Consider the following 16,322-nt stretch of genomic DNA (forward strand, 5'->3'; position numbering starts at 1 on the left):
AATTATTATGAATCACTGCATACAAATGCAATTGACATCCGTCAAGCAATGGCAAGCAAGCTAATCAGTAAGTGTACAAATCATAAATGATCATTATTAAAACCCATTGAGCACTTGGAGAGAAATTGGAGATAACGCGTAACCAGATTACAAACACCAACAACAACAACAACTACAACCTATTCGAACAACGAACGAAAGCTACGATAACGTCGATAAAAGATGTGTGATTTTAAAGAACAAAAAGAAAAAGAAAACCAAAAAAAAAAAAATTGGTGTTTTTGTTGTCAATTTTATTTGTTTTTCTGAAGCTATGAATTTCTTTACAGTTGCTCGTTGTTTTTTTTTTTTTTTTTGGTTTATATTGGTTTTTGTGTGCTGACAACGGCGTATAGAGAGCCATGGCCACTGATGGCAGAACAATGTACATGCACACAGCTTCAAAATAAACATTTGTTCTATAATAAATTACTCATTGCATGGTGGTTGTTTTTTTTGGTTATAACATATTCCTGAATTCTGAATCATCTAAAAAAAAGGGATCCTAATCATTTTGGCGACTAGAAAATTCCAGATTATCGATCGTATTGAAATAATAGTGAATTTTTTTTAATGTAAAAATTTATATTATTCATTAATTTTTTAGAAATGATATGAAATTTTTTCTGGTTAAATTCTATTCCATTCATTATAAAGATTGAAGGCCATTGTGTTTATATACGATATATAGTTTCCTAACCTATTTGTCTGGTTGCAATCTATACGATCTGAATGAATTATTATCATCACAACTTCCAAGTAATCAAGCAATTGTTGTCATTGGCAGCAGCTATACAAGTAAGTGATATATTTGATGATAATATAATTTTTATTTTCTCTTTGGTTGCTCATAGAACTCCTTGAATACTGATACCTAAATTGACGACAATTGACATGCAATCATGTCGCAACAAATGCAACAATTCACATTTATTCAGCAGCAGCGATCATTGTATGAAGATTCACGAATAAAATTATGTGAAAAAATGACACAAAATGTTCACAATGTTGGCTCATTGTGTCGACAGATCATTAAATCATCACGTACAAATGATATTTTAGCACATTCGGCAAAAAATTTCGCTACACAAATCGATGTACAAATTAATGCTGGCGAAACGAATCTAAAAAAATGGCATTCAACAATGGCAAACCTGAATGAACAATTGAATCAAATCGAACACATTGTTGCAGAGCAATCGCTATAGTTGATTGATTATTGATAATTTAATAAAAATAATATTACAGATTACAGATGAAAAAATTACGATTCGTTAACGAAATCCAATAAGCAAAAACATTTACAAGTATTCAATATACAAAACGTAGATATTTGAACAAGAGATAGAGTTGAGTTTGAAAAAGATTTTTTTTTTTTTTTTGGTTCAAGTCTTGTTTTTGGAATTATTGATTATTATGTGGTAGACAAACGTGAAAAAGTCTGTCTACTTAGGATTAATGGGAAGGTGGCAAACCGCTTAATGGAGCATAATTTAATTTAGTTGACATTGCATAAAGCTGCTGTTGTGATGGTTGACCATTCGATTGTGCTTGATTATTATAAATGGTACCATAGATCTGTACCTGATTCGAATGATAAATGGGTTGCTGTTGGCGAACAATGTTCATGTTTGAATGTGATGTCTGTGCATGTTGTTGTGGCGTAGATAATCCCGTTAGATTAGAAGGTATTGTACGTTGCTGTTGGTGATGATGTTGGCCTACAATGCCATATGTGGTTTCATTGTTAGGAGATTTAGAAGTACCGACAAGCTGACCATAAGGATTGACCGGATATGATCTTGAATTAATAGTGTAGCTTCTTTGATCACGGGCCGGTAATTGTGATTGTTGTTGTTGTTGTTCATAACCGTAATGATTTCCTCTTGGCTGTTGTTGTGGATGGTAAAAGTTTTGATTAACAGCTGCTGCTGCTGCCGAAGATGAGGAAATCTGTCGATGATGTTGCGGATTTCGTAATGATAATTGTCTATAATGGTGTTGATGTTGTTGAGGATATGAGGTCCTTTCTGGATCAACCGACAATCTATTAGCAGTACCATAAAGGCGTTGAGCATTACAATTGTTTATCATTCCATATGTTCCATAATTGATATTTTCAGGAACTGTCACACGACTAGTAGGTCTGTAAAAGATTAAAATTTTGATAAAAGTTTACGGAATAAAAATAAGACATACCTGTCCATTGATTGACGAACATAAAATTCTTGTGAATTAATTCTCATATGTCTCGGATTTTCTGATGTTTGTTTAGCCTGAAAAACAAAAGTATTAAATCAGTCAGTCAAGTCAATTTGAATTGTAAAACCATACATTATTATCATTGAACATGGCTGAACTTTCTTGTGGATGTATTCGATGATGTGATCGTATATAGGCATTCATAGGTTTAACGTTATTACTATCACTGGATTTGCTTTGAACATGAGGAACACCCACAGTATTCATAACATCATATACTTGAGGAGGTTCAGATGTTTGTTGTTGTTGTTGTTGGTTACGAGGTGAAACACCAGATTTAGATCGATATGAACTCGATAAAGGCATCGATTGATGCATCGGATGTAATTGATTTCTAACAAATCCTGAATGACGTTGCTGTTGTTGTTGTTGAAGTTGTCGTTGTTTTTGTTCTTCCAATAGTTTTCGGTATTGGGCATTAATTCGTTCCTGTTCCTGTTGATATTTATGTCTATAATTTGGACTAAAGTGTTTCATTTCTTCATTTTGTGATGCCGAGCAAATCGTCGATGATTCAGGACTATTATTATTTTTGTTGTTGATGGAATTTTTTCCCGGATCCATTGATTTAGATCGACCTTTTTTCGATCCGAAATGAAACAGACTTTTGAATATGGAATTTTTCTTTTTCTTTGCCGATGAAGTAGTTGATTTCAAAAGATGAGCTTGATCATCTGTATTTGTCGTCGTTGTTTGCATTGTCAAGGCGGTTTCCGTTGTAAAATTAGTGCTAGCCATTGAATGGCCACCGCCAACACGATATGGACACGTTGATGGTCGGCTAATACTATCGTCGGCATCATTTTCTTCTGAAACTATACGATAAAAAATTAGATTCGATCATAGGTAAAAATTTAACATCGCTATACCTGATTGAATATTGGTCGTATTTAAATAATTTTTAATGTCGTAAGATCTATCCACTGCAGCACGGAAGCTTTCACTTGGATAGTTTTTACTCGTGCGAATTGGACCACCACTGGTGTAATGACTGCCGCTTCGTTGATGACGATGGTCAATATAACCACGGCTAGTAGTTGGGGGACTAGTTGGAACATTGCCACTACCACTGACTTGCTCTTGTAATTGTTCTTTTTGTAAATCTTGCATCATTATCTGCAATGATTCCAAGCTACACGATTTTCTCAAAGCCGGCCCGCTACCATTCACACCATTGTTATGGACCATTTGATGTAAGAGTTGTTGATGACCAGATATTACACGTGCATTTTGCAATGAATGAGATCCATTCATACGGTAAATATCCGCCGGTGATAATTCACCTTTACTGCGACATGGACATGATCCAGGTGATTGACATTTCCCTATAGACAGATGAATAGAAAAAAATTATTTTCATTGGAAACCAGATCAAGAAATTTTATTGTAACTTACAACAACAAACTGGAGAAAAGAGGATTTGATTTTTAGAACTTGGTGATTTGATCTTTTTGTTTGCAGATGAACTTGATATTGGAGTTTGAATATCGATATTTTCTATCAGAATAACAGATGTCAACTCAATGAATATTTTGTATCAATTGATTGTGACAAGAAAAACATACCTTTATTAATAGTTTGATCATCCAGATTCTTTTCATGATCGATCGATCTATTCTGTTGATTTTGATGACTACTAGAAGCTGGATGTTCTTTAGCCTTTTTACTCCTTCGATATGTATCGGTAGTTTTGGCATCTAATTGTGCATGACGTTTTTCCGACATACTTTGCCTACCGAAAACCATCACGACGGAATCGTTCAGCTGCTGATATTGATGATTGTTCAACACCGGTTGAATCATTTAATGATAATTCACTATCGTTTAATGATGGTGGTGGTTGAGCAGAAACAGGAGTATTGGAATCGCTCGATCTTTGAATGGCTTGATTTGGTCCATCCATTTCAATTGAGGACTTTTTACTGTAGATGACAGTGTTCTCGCCCGAAGATCGAAAACTATCTTCATGTGAATAATTGCCATCATAGTTTCGAGATTGGTCACCAATCAATGTTTGATTTGGATGAATGAAAGACATGTCATACGAATCATTGCTCAGAATGGATGATTCATGCTGATGTCGTGGATAGTGTGTAGATGATGATTGATCACCAGAATCCGATACACAAACTTGATGTGATGGAGAATGACATACACGCCGTGCAATGGTCAATGTGATCTGATGAGCTGATTTTATCGTTGCTCTTGTCAATGTTTCCATAGCTTCGCTATTGGTTTTTCCAGATAATGGAATGCCATTAATATTGATTAATTGATCATCCTGTTTGAGACGGCCATCTTTCGATGCGGCACCGCCATGCAATACTGATTTGATAAATATTCCCGAATCTTGTTGTCGACCATCAGCAGTTAATGTTTTACCTTTGACTGAGATGCCCAATCCAGCTGAACCAGTATCATTTAAAAGTATTTGGAATGTCATCACTTCACGTTCAGTTTTGGTAGATGAACAATTTGGTTCATTTTCTGCTTCGGGAGGTAATTGACGTGGCATTAAAGGACTAGGTGATACTTCAACCTCTTGCCGGGAGACGATTAGATCAACAATAGAATCTGAAGGAAGATTCCTTAGAATTTTTACTGCTTCTTCTTGTGATTTGCCCGTCATTTCAATGCCACAAACTTCTAGCAATCGATCGCCAGGTTTAAGGCGTCCATCTTGTACGGCTGCACCACGTGGCAAAATGGTTTTTATATAGATTGGGCTAAGTCCACCGGCAGGATTATCTCGGGTAGTGATTGTAAATCCGAGGACCATATTCACCTTTTTTCAATTGAATATGATACTTTTTACCGATTCTTCTTGTATTTGCGATAACAATCGCCGATGCCGCAGGTTTATATCCGATCAATGTTGTTACAGCTTGTGGTGAATGTTTTTTCGTGGCTGTTACAGTTGCTAATTTTGTCATTGGTCCGAATCGTTCTTCACCTTCAACAAATAACATGTTCGACTCGGATTCTTTTGATGTATCAGAAGGATGCTTAGAATCGGCTTCATTGTCATTATTCGTTGCAAATCGTTGATGAAGTCGCTGTTCAGTTTGTTGATTTTTTGAATTATCACAGTAAACTTGGGATTTTATTATTGACAACTGAATCTGGTTGTTGGCATGTAATGCCGATCGAAAAAGTTCTTGTGCTCGTTCAAATTCCAATCCGGCAAATGGATGGCCATCGATTTCTATGATTATATCACCCATATTCAATCGACCATCACGATCGATACGGCTACCGGGTTCTATACTTTGTATTTCAAGGCCACGTTTCAGTCGAGAACTGGAACCATCACTGGAATCAGGCAAAACATGAATGCCTAATGGTCCTGATTGTTTGGTCAAATCTATTATCACAGTCATACGATTAGCTTGTTGCTTATCCACTATAGTCGGATGATCATTCTCTTGTGATGAATTCGATCCCATTGATCCTAATGAACTGTCACATAATTGTTGCGACTGAAGAAGTTTGGCATATTGTTGTGAATGATGAGTGTGACTGACAGATGAGGATGAAGATGGCTGATGATTTTTACTGCTGCTGGTATCGTGTGAACTATTCTGTAATTTAATTAATTGACGATCGGCTGCATCGGCCCATTGATCCATATTTTGTGCCAGCATAGAGAGCCGGCCAGATCCACGAGCGAAATTTGATTGTTGCTGTTGAAACATTGTCGGACTGTTCAAACCGGAAGGCGATGTAGATGAACTATGCTCATGGTGATGATGATGAGACGGAGGTGGTGGATCAGATTGAGAATTGGCCGATTGTTCTTCACTAGCATAGCCTTCCTCTTTGGTACTTTGCGGTGAGATTGAATGACTGAAAGACTTGTCTTCATCGGAGTGTTCATAATTCGAGACCTATATAATTATTGATTATAAAATAAAGAAAAACAAGAAATGAGATCTTCCAGAATAAAACAGGATTTGGGATTGGAAATTTTAAAAAAAAAAACTTAAAAACTCACACTTAGCATATAGACCGAGATTTAATTTTTTTACATTCAAAATTAGTTCAATTTTTTTCCAAAAAAAAAACACACACCCTCACAAATCAACAAACATTGAGAAGAAATAATGAGAAAAATTAAATGACAAACGCAACAATTTTCAACCAGCAAATCATAAGATAAATGTCAACAAATAAAAAATAAATCTCGGAAACACATGAGTGGCAATGATCAGGTGTTAATTGTAAAAGCTAAACACTAGGACACCACACACACACACAAACAGCATATAAAAATTAACTTTTAAACCCAATTTGGTCTCAACAAAAAAAAACACATCAAACACACGCACTTTTTATCAACAACAATTCCAATTAAAGTTATGAATGATGATAAGGACCAATAGAACGATGATGATGATGATGATTATGATGATTTAATCATCACACACACTTGTTGCAATCATCATAGACGACGCAATGCCAAAAAAAAGATTGTTATAACAAATGAAAGGAGAAATGAATGTGGCAAATGGTACAGACACACACAAACACACACACACACACACATGTTGCGTTTACGTTTGTAATGCTTTCAATAATAAATTATAATTATTATTTGATAATTGTCTTCAATTGTATAGTTGAAAATGAAAAAATTTCTGAACATTCATTACACACGCACACCTAGAAGAGAAAAATGAAAACCAAATAGATCCAAAAACCAGCCAAATAGCCAGATACTGTTTCCAGCAGTTAAAGTTAGCAATTCATTGAATGGAATAATGGTTATCGTCATTCTCATTACCATAAACGAAAGAAATAGTCATGAATACAATTCACATTCTCAAGATGCATTTTTTATGATGATGATAAAACACTTGTTGTTGTTGTTGTCGTGGTCTTTTCACTCGCGCATCCTATTCAATTCATAAATCTATGCATTTTGGCCAGAAATGCAACCTTTCTCTCATCGACTATAGTGCTCGAAAAAATACTATTATGTTTTTCAGCTCTTCGCGAACAGGTAGAATGATGATTATATAAGTATGGCCACCACCAGGTAGCAGACCAATCACACACAAATATATGAAATACAGGTATTTAAAAACTAACAAGCCAGCTAATCAAATCCAATGGAAAGATATAAAACAAATACTGACCATATGATGATGATGAGATGATGGTTTGATTGTTGATTTGGTTGTTGCTGATCCAATGGTTTTATCACCAATTGCTATAGCAGTTGACCAACGTTTACTTGTTGCTTTGTACTGATGATGATGATGATGATAATTAGATTGTTCGAGATCATTCATTTTTATGGCGTCCATTTGATCATCATTATCATCATCAACTATAACGGCAACAACGTTCGATGTATGTCGTCTATGATGATGTGAATGATCATTACTGTCCATGGTCATATCATCTGAATTATGGACAAAACTACGATTCAGATTTGGTTCACTACCATGTCTTACATGTAGCATTGCGGGAATATTGGCAGAATATGTATTGATCGATGAATCATCTACGGTTATTTCTACATCCAATGGATCATCGGATATAGATAAATTCGAACAGGAATCATCATCGGTAGCCATGACTACCGCTTCATCGAGGCAACAATCTGTAACGGTCGTCTTGTTATTATTCGTCGTACAATGAACCGCTGGTGGTTTATTATCCATTGTTGATCTTGAATGCTTATGATATAATGATGATGAAGGAGATGATAATCGGTTATGAGGTAAAAATGATGACTCATTTGGATGGTTTTGTTGTCGTCTAATTAATATCGGATCATTACCTAGTAACGAATCCGACATACTGTTACTATGGTAATGCTGTGGTGGTAACGGTGGTTTATTACTGATGCTATGGCCATAAATAGTCGACATTTTATGATTCGAAATTTGTTGCTGTTGGCTTATTAGAAAATAGCTTGCTGTTGAATTCGATTTTGCCGATGATGTTGTTGATGATGATGATGATCCGATTGATTGTCGATTTTGAATTGATGGAGCCATTTTCATATTTTCGGCTAAATTCGGATCGTTATGTTGATCTTGACAGCTCAATCTTGATGATGGTGATTCGTCGTTGTTTTTATGATTAAGAGGATGCTGCTGATATTCGTCGAACACGGCAATCAACTAGGTCGAATTTGGAATAAATAATTAGCAAACATACACATATTTAGATGGATCAATGAAAATTAAAAAAAAATCAGAGAAATGAAGAAAGAGAGAAAGAAAAAAAAAGCAAGCAAACAAAAAATGAATATTTTAGGAATCATTTTAAATTTAGCCTATTCAACGTATGACTATCATACAAAACTTACCTGTTCACGATCATCGGCCACATCGTTTAGTCGATCATCCGGATCAAGAATGGCTCCATCGCGACATGTTTTCAATGTATGTACAATGATTTGACTATTTGATGTTGATGACGATGTCGATGATGATGATGATGATGATGATGGCTGCAGAAAAAAACGAGAAAAATGAAACGAAAAAAAAATTTAAATAAATAATTCAAAAAAATAATAATTCTGTTTGTTTGACATTTATAAAATACGATGAACAACAACAAAAATTGATCAACAACAGAAATGCAAAATTAGGTTACATGACAAGAAGCAGGTATCAGACAATTGGATTATTGGTAAATCCACATCATCATCAGCATCATCATCATCATATACGGACGATATGGATTTCTAATATCCATTGTTTTTTTTCCAGCTAAAAGCTATAGATAGATAGGTGCTTACGAAATAAGTAATATTTTGGCAACAAAAACATTTTCAATGGATATCAAATGATTATAATCATTATCATAATGTTAAAAAAAAAAATTTTTGGTCACGAATCTCATCTTTCACAGAAGCAACAACAACAAGCCAACAGTAACATAACAGCCACATGGGATTAGTGTCAGCCAATGGTTTTTTTTTTTTTTTGGTGATGGTTTCCATCATCATCATCCTAGTTATCGGCTTCCTACATTTTTTTTTCATTTCAAAAATTATTAAAATTCCAAACATCCAAAGATTTATTCATAAATAATATTTTTTCCTCGATTTGATCACCGAAAGCAAGCAAAAAAAAAAGAAAAAGAAAAATGTTACTTAAATTGATTTTGATTTGACTTGATTATAACGGGTTTTTTGGCTTTATTTGATAAGAATAAGCTAAATCCAATTGATAATAATGACTATGATGATGATGATGATGGTAACAACAAAAAGATCTTTATAATGATAGCAATTGATGTTCGAATAAAAGGAATGTTGAAATGGCAATAATAATAATCATTTATAAGATTATTAATCTAATAACTGTGAAACAAACTAAGGAAGTGTCGACACTACCAACCATCATCACAAAGAAAAAAAAATAGTGGTGACGATCATTAGTGATTCAATAATAGAAAAAAAAAATCAATTTTTTCTTCTTTTTCATGTAAAGCCTGAAAAAATCCCAAAACACTCATGTCACACTTATTATTATTAAAAGTCATGTACGGTAATCTACCAAAATGAAAACTTGAATCATTTGCCTGATTTAATAAACGAAAAAAAAAATTGACTTCCCTATCCTTTATCTATGTAAATACAATGAATAGGTCGAACAACACCCAACATTCAAAACAAAGCCGTTGGCGACATCGAAATTGTTGAATTTAAATGAAAGAACAAAAAAAAAATGAATGAATAGAAATGTTGAACAGAAAACGAAAAAACTATCTCAAATGATAATGGATAGTTTATTTCACTATGAATGAATCGATATGGATTAATTTTTATTTAACATTAATCATTATCACCAATCAATCAATGATTATATACAAAATGTTCTTACGAAAAATATTATAGAGAAAACTAAAAAAACACGTGCAATACGAAGGCCATTAATTGTTATTATTATTATTATATGATCGACTAATTTGCCCTTAATCATGATGATGATAAATCCTAAAAGATCATTGATGTGTGTGTGTGTGTGTGTAATGTTTGGCATTAATTAATCAATGGATAAATAAATTCAAACATAATCTTGTCTTGTGTGTTTATCATTTATATTGCTTCTCCACTTTTTTTTCTCATTTCTAAATGACCATTTCATTTAGAAATGTTATATTATATTACAAGAAAAATGGCCGTTGGTTTCAATGTAATAGAGGACATCGAAGAAGGAAAAACATGAACAACATCGAATTTTTCGTGATTAATGGGAGTGACAAATTTCAAAATCAAAAAAAAAAAAAAACATGATGACCATTGAAAATGGATAATGATATTTGGTGAAACAAACAAAATAGAAAAAAAACTTAAACACACACAAACACAACGACATACAATGGTGTCGTAAATTATAGAAACCACCATTTCAAAGAAAGGCTGGAGTTAAATTAAATGGGCCACACAGTTACATAATATTTTATATTGGAAAAACTACAGGAAAAACAAAGATTCTAATCAAATAAATTAAAGAATTTCATTTAAATATTCAAATTCAAGTGTTGTATAATCCGAATTTATCGACACACACACACACACACACAATGATAACATTAATATCGTTGATGATGATGACAAGAAAACATTGCCATCAAACAAAAAAAAAACTGTTTTCTGATCTATACAAACAAACAGAACAATTTATTCTTTTTTTTTGCTCATTTGTTGATGATGATGATGAAGATGATAGCATCCTCATTCAAAAAAAAACATTTACAATATTTATGTGTTTGTGTGTGTGTTTTTATTGAGGGTACAATAATGATTCCAAATGATGATGACGATGGATAATCAATACAAAGTTTATTTTTGTCGAATTATATTTAAAAATCATACATACACACACACACAAACTGTGGCAGATTATTTTTTTTTCTCCACATGCAGATGAATATTGATCCAAGTCAGCCATATGTGTGTGTGTGTATGTGTCTAATTTGGCTTCGAATATTACTGATTATTGTTATTATTATTATTATTATTCGGGTTCGGTAACCCATAATTTCATCATACAAACCCGAATGAATTAGAAGCAATAGCTATTTTTTTAAAGCTTATTGAAATAAATTATGAAAAGCTAAACTCAGCAAAAAAAACAAAACAAAACAAGAAAATGTGACAAATTTAATTAAAGACAGAATAGATACGACGACAACTACTTAGGATGGTGATAGTATCGAATGTCAACAAAAAAAAAAAAAAAAAATTTCAATGGAAAACGAAAATTTGGATCACTAGAAAAATTGTTTAAAGAATATAGTCAGACATTGTTGTTGTGTGCCTGTATTTGCACTCGCAAAATGAATGAGAATCTATCACCAAAAAAAAAAAAAAACTTAATGGTTTCCATCTGTCTGTCTGTTTTCTTTGTGTCTGTGCCATCAATTCATTTTGTTTGGTTGTTACAATATTTTTCCAGATAGCCACTCTACAACAAAATAAAAACTAAAACTGGGCTTTTTCTCAGTTTTCACATGATAAAATCCAGAATGATGATGAAATCTGATAACATCGTTCAACGGAAGAAGGCGGTGAAATCCATTTTATTCACAATATATACAATACATTCATGAAACACAATTATGTGTGTATTCATCATTTTTCAAACAAACCACGACTATATGGATAGGAAACTTGCATAATTAAATCAGTGGATTTTTTTTATGAATCGACACAATATGGCACATACGATTTTTTTTCTCGAATCCAATTCATCATTCATTGCTAAAAAGCATTTGAAATTACATAGAAATCTGCTGCTATACCATCTATTACTGCTACAAGTTTTTTTTTGTACATATAATTAGATTGCGAAAATTTCTTCATTCAAATCATTAAGAAGATAAAGATTATGGCATTCAATGCAAAGACGGTAGCATATATATCATCATCATAATTATTACACATACCTACAGGGAACTATAATCATTGAAATAAATACCATCCTACCTACAATATAGTATTCACCATAATCATTAAGATGAAAAATGAGATTCCTTTCACAGAGAATTGATAGCAATAATATGATGATGATAACAAACATCATGACGGTTTAAGAATAATACCGTCTATAATGATTGGACAAAAATGGTCAGAAAAAAAATAACTCATCGATACTATTTATCGAATTCGATAGATTCATTCAATCAACACATGCACACATAAATAGAAATGAAAACAAAAATATCACAAATGTTATTTGAGATTTTTTTTTTTGGCGCCAAATAAACCGTTTGTCGTTTTATTTTATCTATTTTTATTTATTCACACACACACACACATTGGATTTGTATCCATGGATATCACATGATTGACGATGAATGGACGACATTTACACACACACACATACACAATCAAATTAAACGTCGAGTTATGTATATGTGTATTTGTTTATAACCGACAAGCATCAGCATCCGGAAGATTAAGTCAACAAAAAAAAAATTGACAAAAATTGAATGATCCAAAATCACATACAAAGAGATACAAGTATCTATGTGAGTTTTTTTTTTCCATTGCTTGTCATGACAATTGCAACATTGTATTGTATAATGATGGTATACATTTGACTACCGATTATTGTTGGCAATTTTATTTTATTTTTATTTTTTTGACTCTTCAAACACACACACACACACACACACAAAAACACCAACACACGAAAATAGGAGTGTATCCTTCTTTTTTCAACCATCATCAACATATATAAGAGGTTTTTATAATCATCATCATTGGTAAACAACAACAACGAAAAAACCATCATTGAAATAGGCGAATTTTTATTTCTAGATTCATATGTAATTACTAGGACTTTAGATTTAGACACATATATTTGGGACAATGTGTATTTGATCAGGATGCACTTTTTTTTCTTGTTGGTTGTTTCAGAAAAAAAAATTCAACAACAAGCGTAGGATGGTTGATTGACAATTCTGTATTTTTTTTTGTGAAGAGGACCGAATAAAAAAAATGGTTCATCTATCTAAATAAAAATAGGCAGAAAATGACAATCAAAATTGATTTTATAAATCCAAATAAAAAAACATTAGAAATTAAATCAAATCTGAAATGAAATGAAATGAGACTAATTGATTGAATATAAAGACACAAAGACTTTAAACGTAGGCGACACATCATAATAGATTGTTCCATATATTAAAGGATTACCTTGAGCAAATTTTAATGGAATATGAAACCAAACAACAACAACAATAAAAAAACGACATCTGTGTATATGTTACGAGTATACAAAACAGAAGAAATCAGAATCCAATTTAGAGAACATTTTGAAAATTAATTGAATGTTGAAAAATCTAGAAAATCCAAATGTCCTAATGAATGATGCACCAACACACACACACACAGCAATTTAGTTATTTTTTTTTCTTCATTCATATTATTAAATCTTTAGATTTGTTTGTATGTCTATTATCTCTCTCATTGGATTCAATCCCTCTCTGTAATATTTGTTACTGTTCGTATTCATGGTTAATTCAAACGACAATGGGAATAAATGAATGGCCCCAGTCAAAAATACTGCCTGTGTGTGTGTGTCGAGTTGAGAGAGCTCGTCATCGAACACCTGGACTATGCGTTCATTTTTTGTTTGTTCGTTTTGGGCTTCAAATTAATGTCCTTTACAAATCACACACGATATAAGGTCAAATTTAGTGGTGGTGGTGGTTGCTATAAATGAGAGACAGAGAAAAAATACCCACCAATATTGGCTGTTTCATGAAAAAAAAGAGAAATAGAGAGGGAGGACAACCAACCAAAACGAGACCCCAACCAACAACAACAACAACAACAATAAGCTAGTGTCACAGATACAAAGCGACAAATTTTTTACTAGCGAAAGTTTTAGCTTTGACTGGTATCGATGGTGACCAATGTAATAACCTAACTATAATTTCAATTGAGCATGATGATGATGATGATGTTATGATGAGCACCTCGCCCAAATTTCAACTAAGACTCAGCATATAAACAAAAAAAAAATTATATTTATGATGCATTTGTGTGTATGAATATTTTGATCATAATTTGATTCTTGATAGATTAGGCATTGTTTTTTCATTCATTACATAAAATTACGTTGACACATACCTTTGAGGTAGCTTTACGATAACGTTCAATTGCCAATAAAATGACTTCAGAAACAGTCAATGAGCCATCACCAACCGGTACAACACAACGAACATCACCAAAATTGATGAAAACTTTCATATTCAATAACACACTTGTATATTCAGTTGAAAATTATCAATTTTACAAAATGATGAATTGATTATATGATCGTTGATTATGGCCATATGAACAGTTTATCTATGATATATTTGTGAACATGACATAGGAAATTAGATTTTTATCGTTGAGATTATTTTTTTTATGATAGGTGATGGCTATATCGAACGTAATTTATGTTTCACGTTTTGTTGGATATTATTTTTGTTGTCGTCGGTATATTCAAACTAAATAAAAACATTTAAACAATATAATACACACACATACACACACAAACATGTAGATGAATACAAGCCGCAAAAAAAACCAAACAAGAACAAAAAAACTCGTTGTGTGTTCATATGACGATGATGATGATTCAAACGAAAACAATTTGTCCATGGGAAAAAAAATCACAACTTAACAAACTAGATTTATGATTCTGATTTTTTACAAGCGATTCTCATCATCATCATAACATTAAATTAAACAAATGTAGAAAAAAGAGAAAGGAAAACAACAAAACAAACGATAAAATTGATGTTATCGATAAAACGTCTCTTCATAAATGATGTTATCATATCATCATCATCATTATCATTATTTTTTTATAATAATTAACAATAATCGGAAGTTTGTTGTAGGAAATTTTTTTTTGATGTTGATCGGGTACATCGATCGATCGATCGATTAATGATTAAAATCATCATCAATTTAAAATCGATGATGATGACAACGATGACATTCATTAATTACATTTGTCGTTTTGAAATTGAAAAAAATAAACAGACATGTATGATGTTTGTCATCATCATCATTCATGATGAATGGTATGACATGAACGTTTTTAATTTTATTCCCGAATATACACACATACAAACAAACATACTGAAAATCACGAACAATGAATGATAGGATTTCTTTCTTTTTTTCAAATTCAATGACAATAACACAGTACACAGGACATATACACGATGAATGAATCGAAATGGAAAATTTTGGTGGTGGTGATGGTGATGGTGGTGGTGATGGACGAATGAGGAAATTCGAATAAGAAAAAAAAAGAATGTAAAACGATTAAGTAATCAATGGAATGTAATTGACCTATAGATAATATTCAACGGACGACAGAGTTGGTCATAATGAATAATGATCAGATGGGATTCATCAAAAAGACTTGATTTCGAATTACCATTCATTTCATTGGATACGATAATCTTCTATGGATGATGATAATGTGTTTATGTGTGATAGCAATAAAAACAACCGAACACCATCGCCATCAATGAGCGACTGAATTGAAATTATGGCAAAACAGATCTCTCTTTCTCTCTCTCTCTCTCTCTCTCTCTCTCTGTAAATAAGTTTTGCCGTTTGGACTTCAGCAAATATATTCTAACGAATTGAAAATGAACACGCGCGCGAGAGACTAGGCCGCGCGGCAAATGAAATAAAAAAAATATACTCATTCAAATCACCACAAAACATATCGAGAATGCAATACACAAACATACACGCTGAGCACAGTTCATTCACGTCAGTCAAGGTGACGAGACTAAATGCTAAATAGAATGGTTTGGATTTTTCGATACATGATGATGATGATGATGATGACGATGGTGGTGGTGTAGACATGTGGATGGTCGAAAAGAAAAAACAACGACGAAGTCATCGGTTGTTGTTGTTGTTGTTGTTGTTTGGTTGTTCAAGTTCCAACGGCCAAAATGTTTGGCTTTGGTAATATTAGAAGGAGGTGGGATCTTGATTTGTTCACTATGTTGTACTCTTTTTTCTA

At 32.7% G+C, this 16,322-nt stretch overlaps 2 protein-coding genes across 4 annotated transcripts; one reads left to right on the forward strand and one right to left on the reverse strand.

Moving 5' to 3' along the window:
- The first annotated feature begins 409 nt into the window (after positions 1-409).
- On the forward strand, positions 410-1,322 carry BORCS7 (BLOC-1 related complex subunit 7). Of its 3 annotated transcripts, none has more exons than XM_075729224.1 (3): positions 410-614; positions 697-798; positions 894-1,322. In XM_075729224.1, exon 3 carries the CDS (start codon positions 942-944, stop codon positions 1,245-1,247), a length of 306 nt encoding a protein of 101 aa, XP_075585339.1. In that variant the 5' UTR covers positions 410-614; positions 697-798; positions 894-941; the 3' UTR covers positions 1,248-1,322. The 3 variants fall into 3 exon arrangements, with proteins under 3 accessions (XP_075585339.1, XP_075585337.1, XP_075585338.1); XM_075729222.1 differs by having other exon boundaries at positions 427-614; positions 697-837; XM_075729223.1 differs by having other exon boundaries at positions 427-584; positions 647-837.
- Positions 1,228-15,844, reverse strand: baz (par-3 family cell polarity regulator). Its single transcript, XM_047057854.2, is given in 11 exon segments — positions 1,228-2,185; positions 2,239-2,315; positions 2,374-3,116; positions 3,171-3,626; positions 3,697-3,798; positions 3,867-4,041; positions 4,043-5,074; positions 5,076-6,188; positions 7,440-8,435; positions 8,624-8,767; positions 14,411-15,844. Coding segments are annotated over 11 exon segments (5,649 nt in total). The 5' UTR covers positions 14,531-15,844; the 3' UTR covers positions 1,228-1,494.
- Positions 15,845-16,322: the final 478 nt, after the last annotated feature.

This window comes from Dermatophagoides farinae, chromosome 3, assembly GCF_024713945.1.
Source record: "Dermatophagoides farinae isolate YC_2012a chromosome 3, ASM2471394v1, whole genome shotgun sequence".
Taxonomy (NCBI): domain Eukaryota; kingdom Metazoa; phylum Arthropoda; class Arachnida; order Sarcoptiformes; family Pyroglyphidae; genus Dermatophagoides; species Dermatophagoides farinae.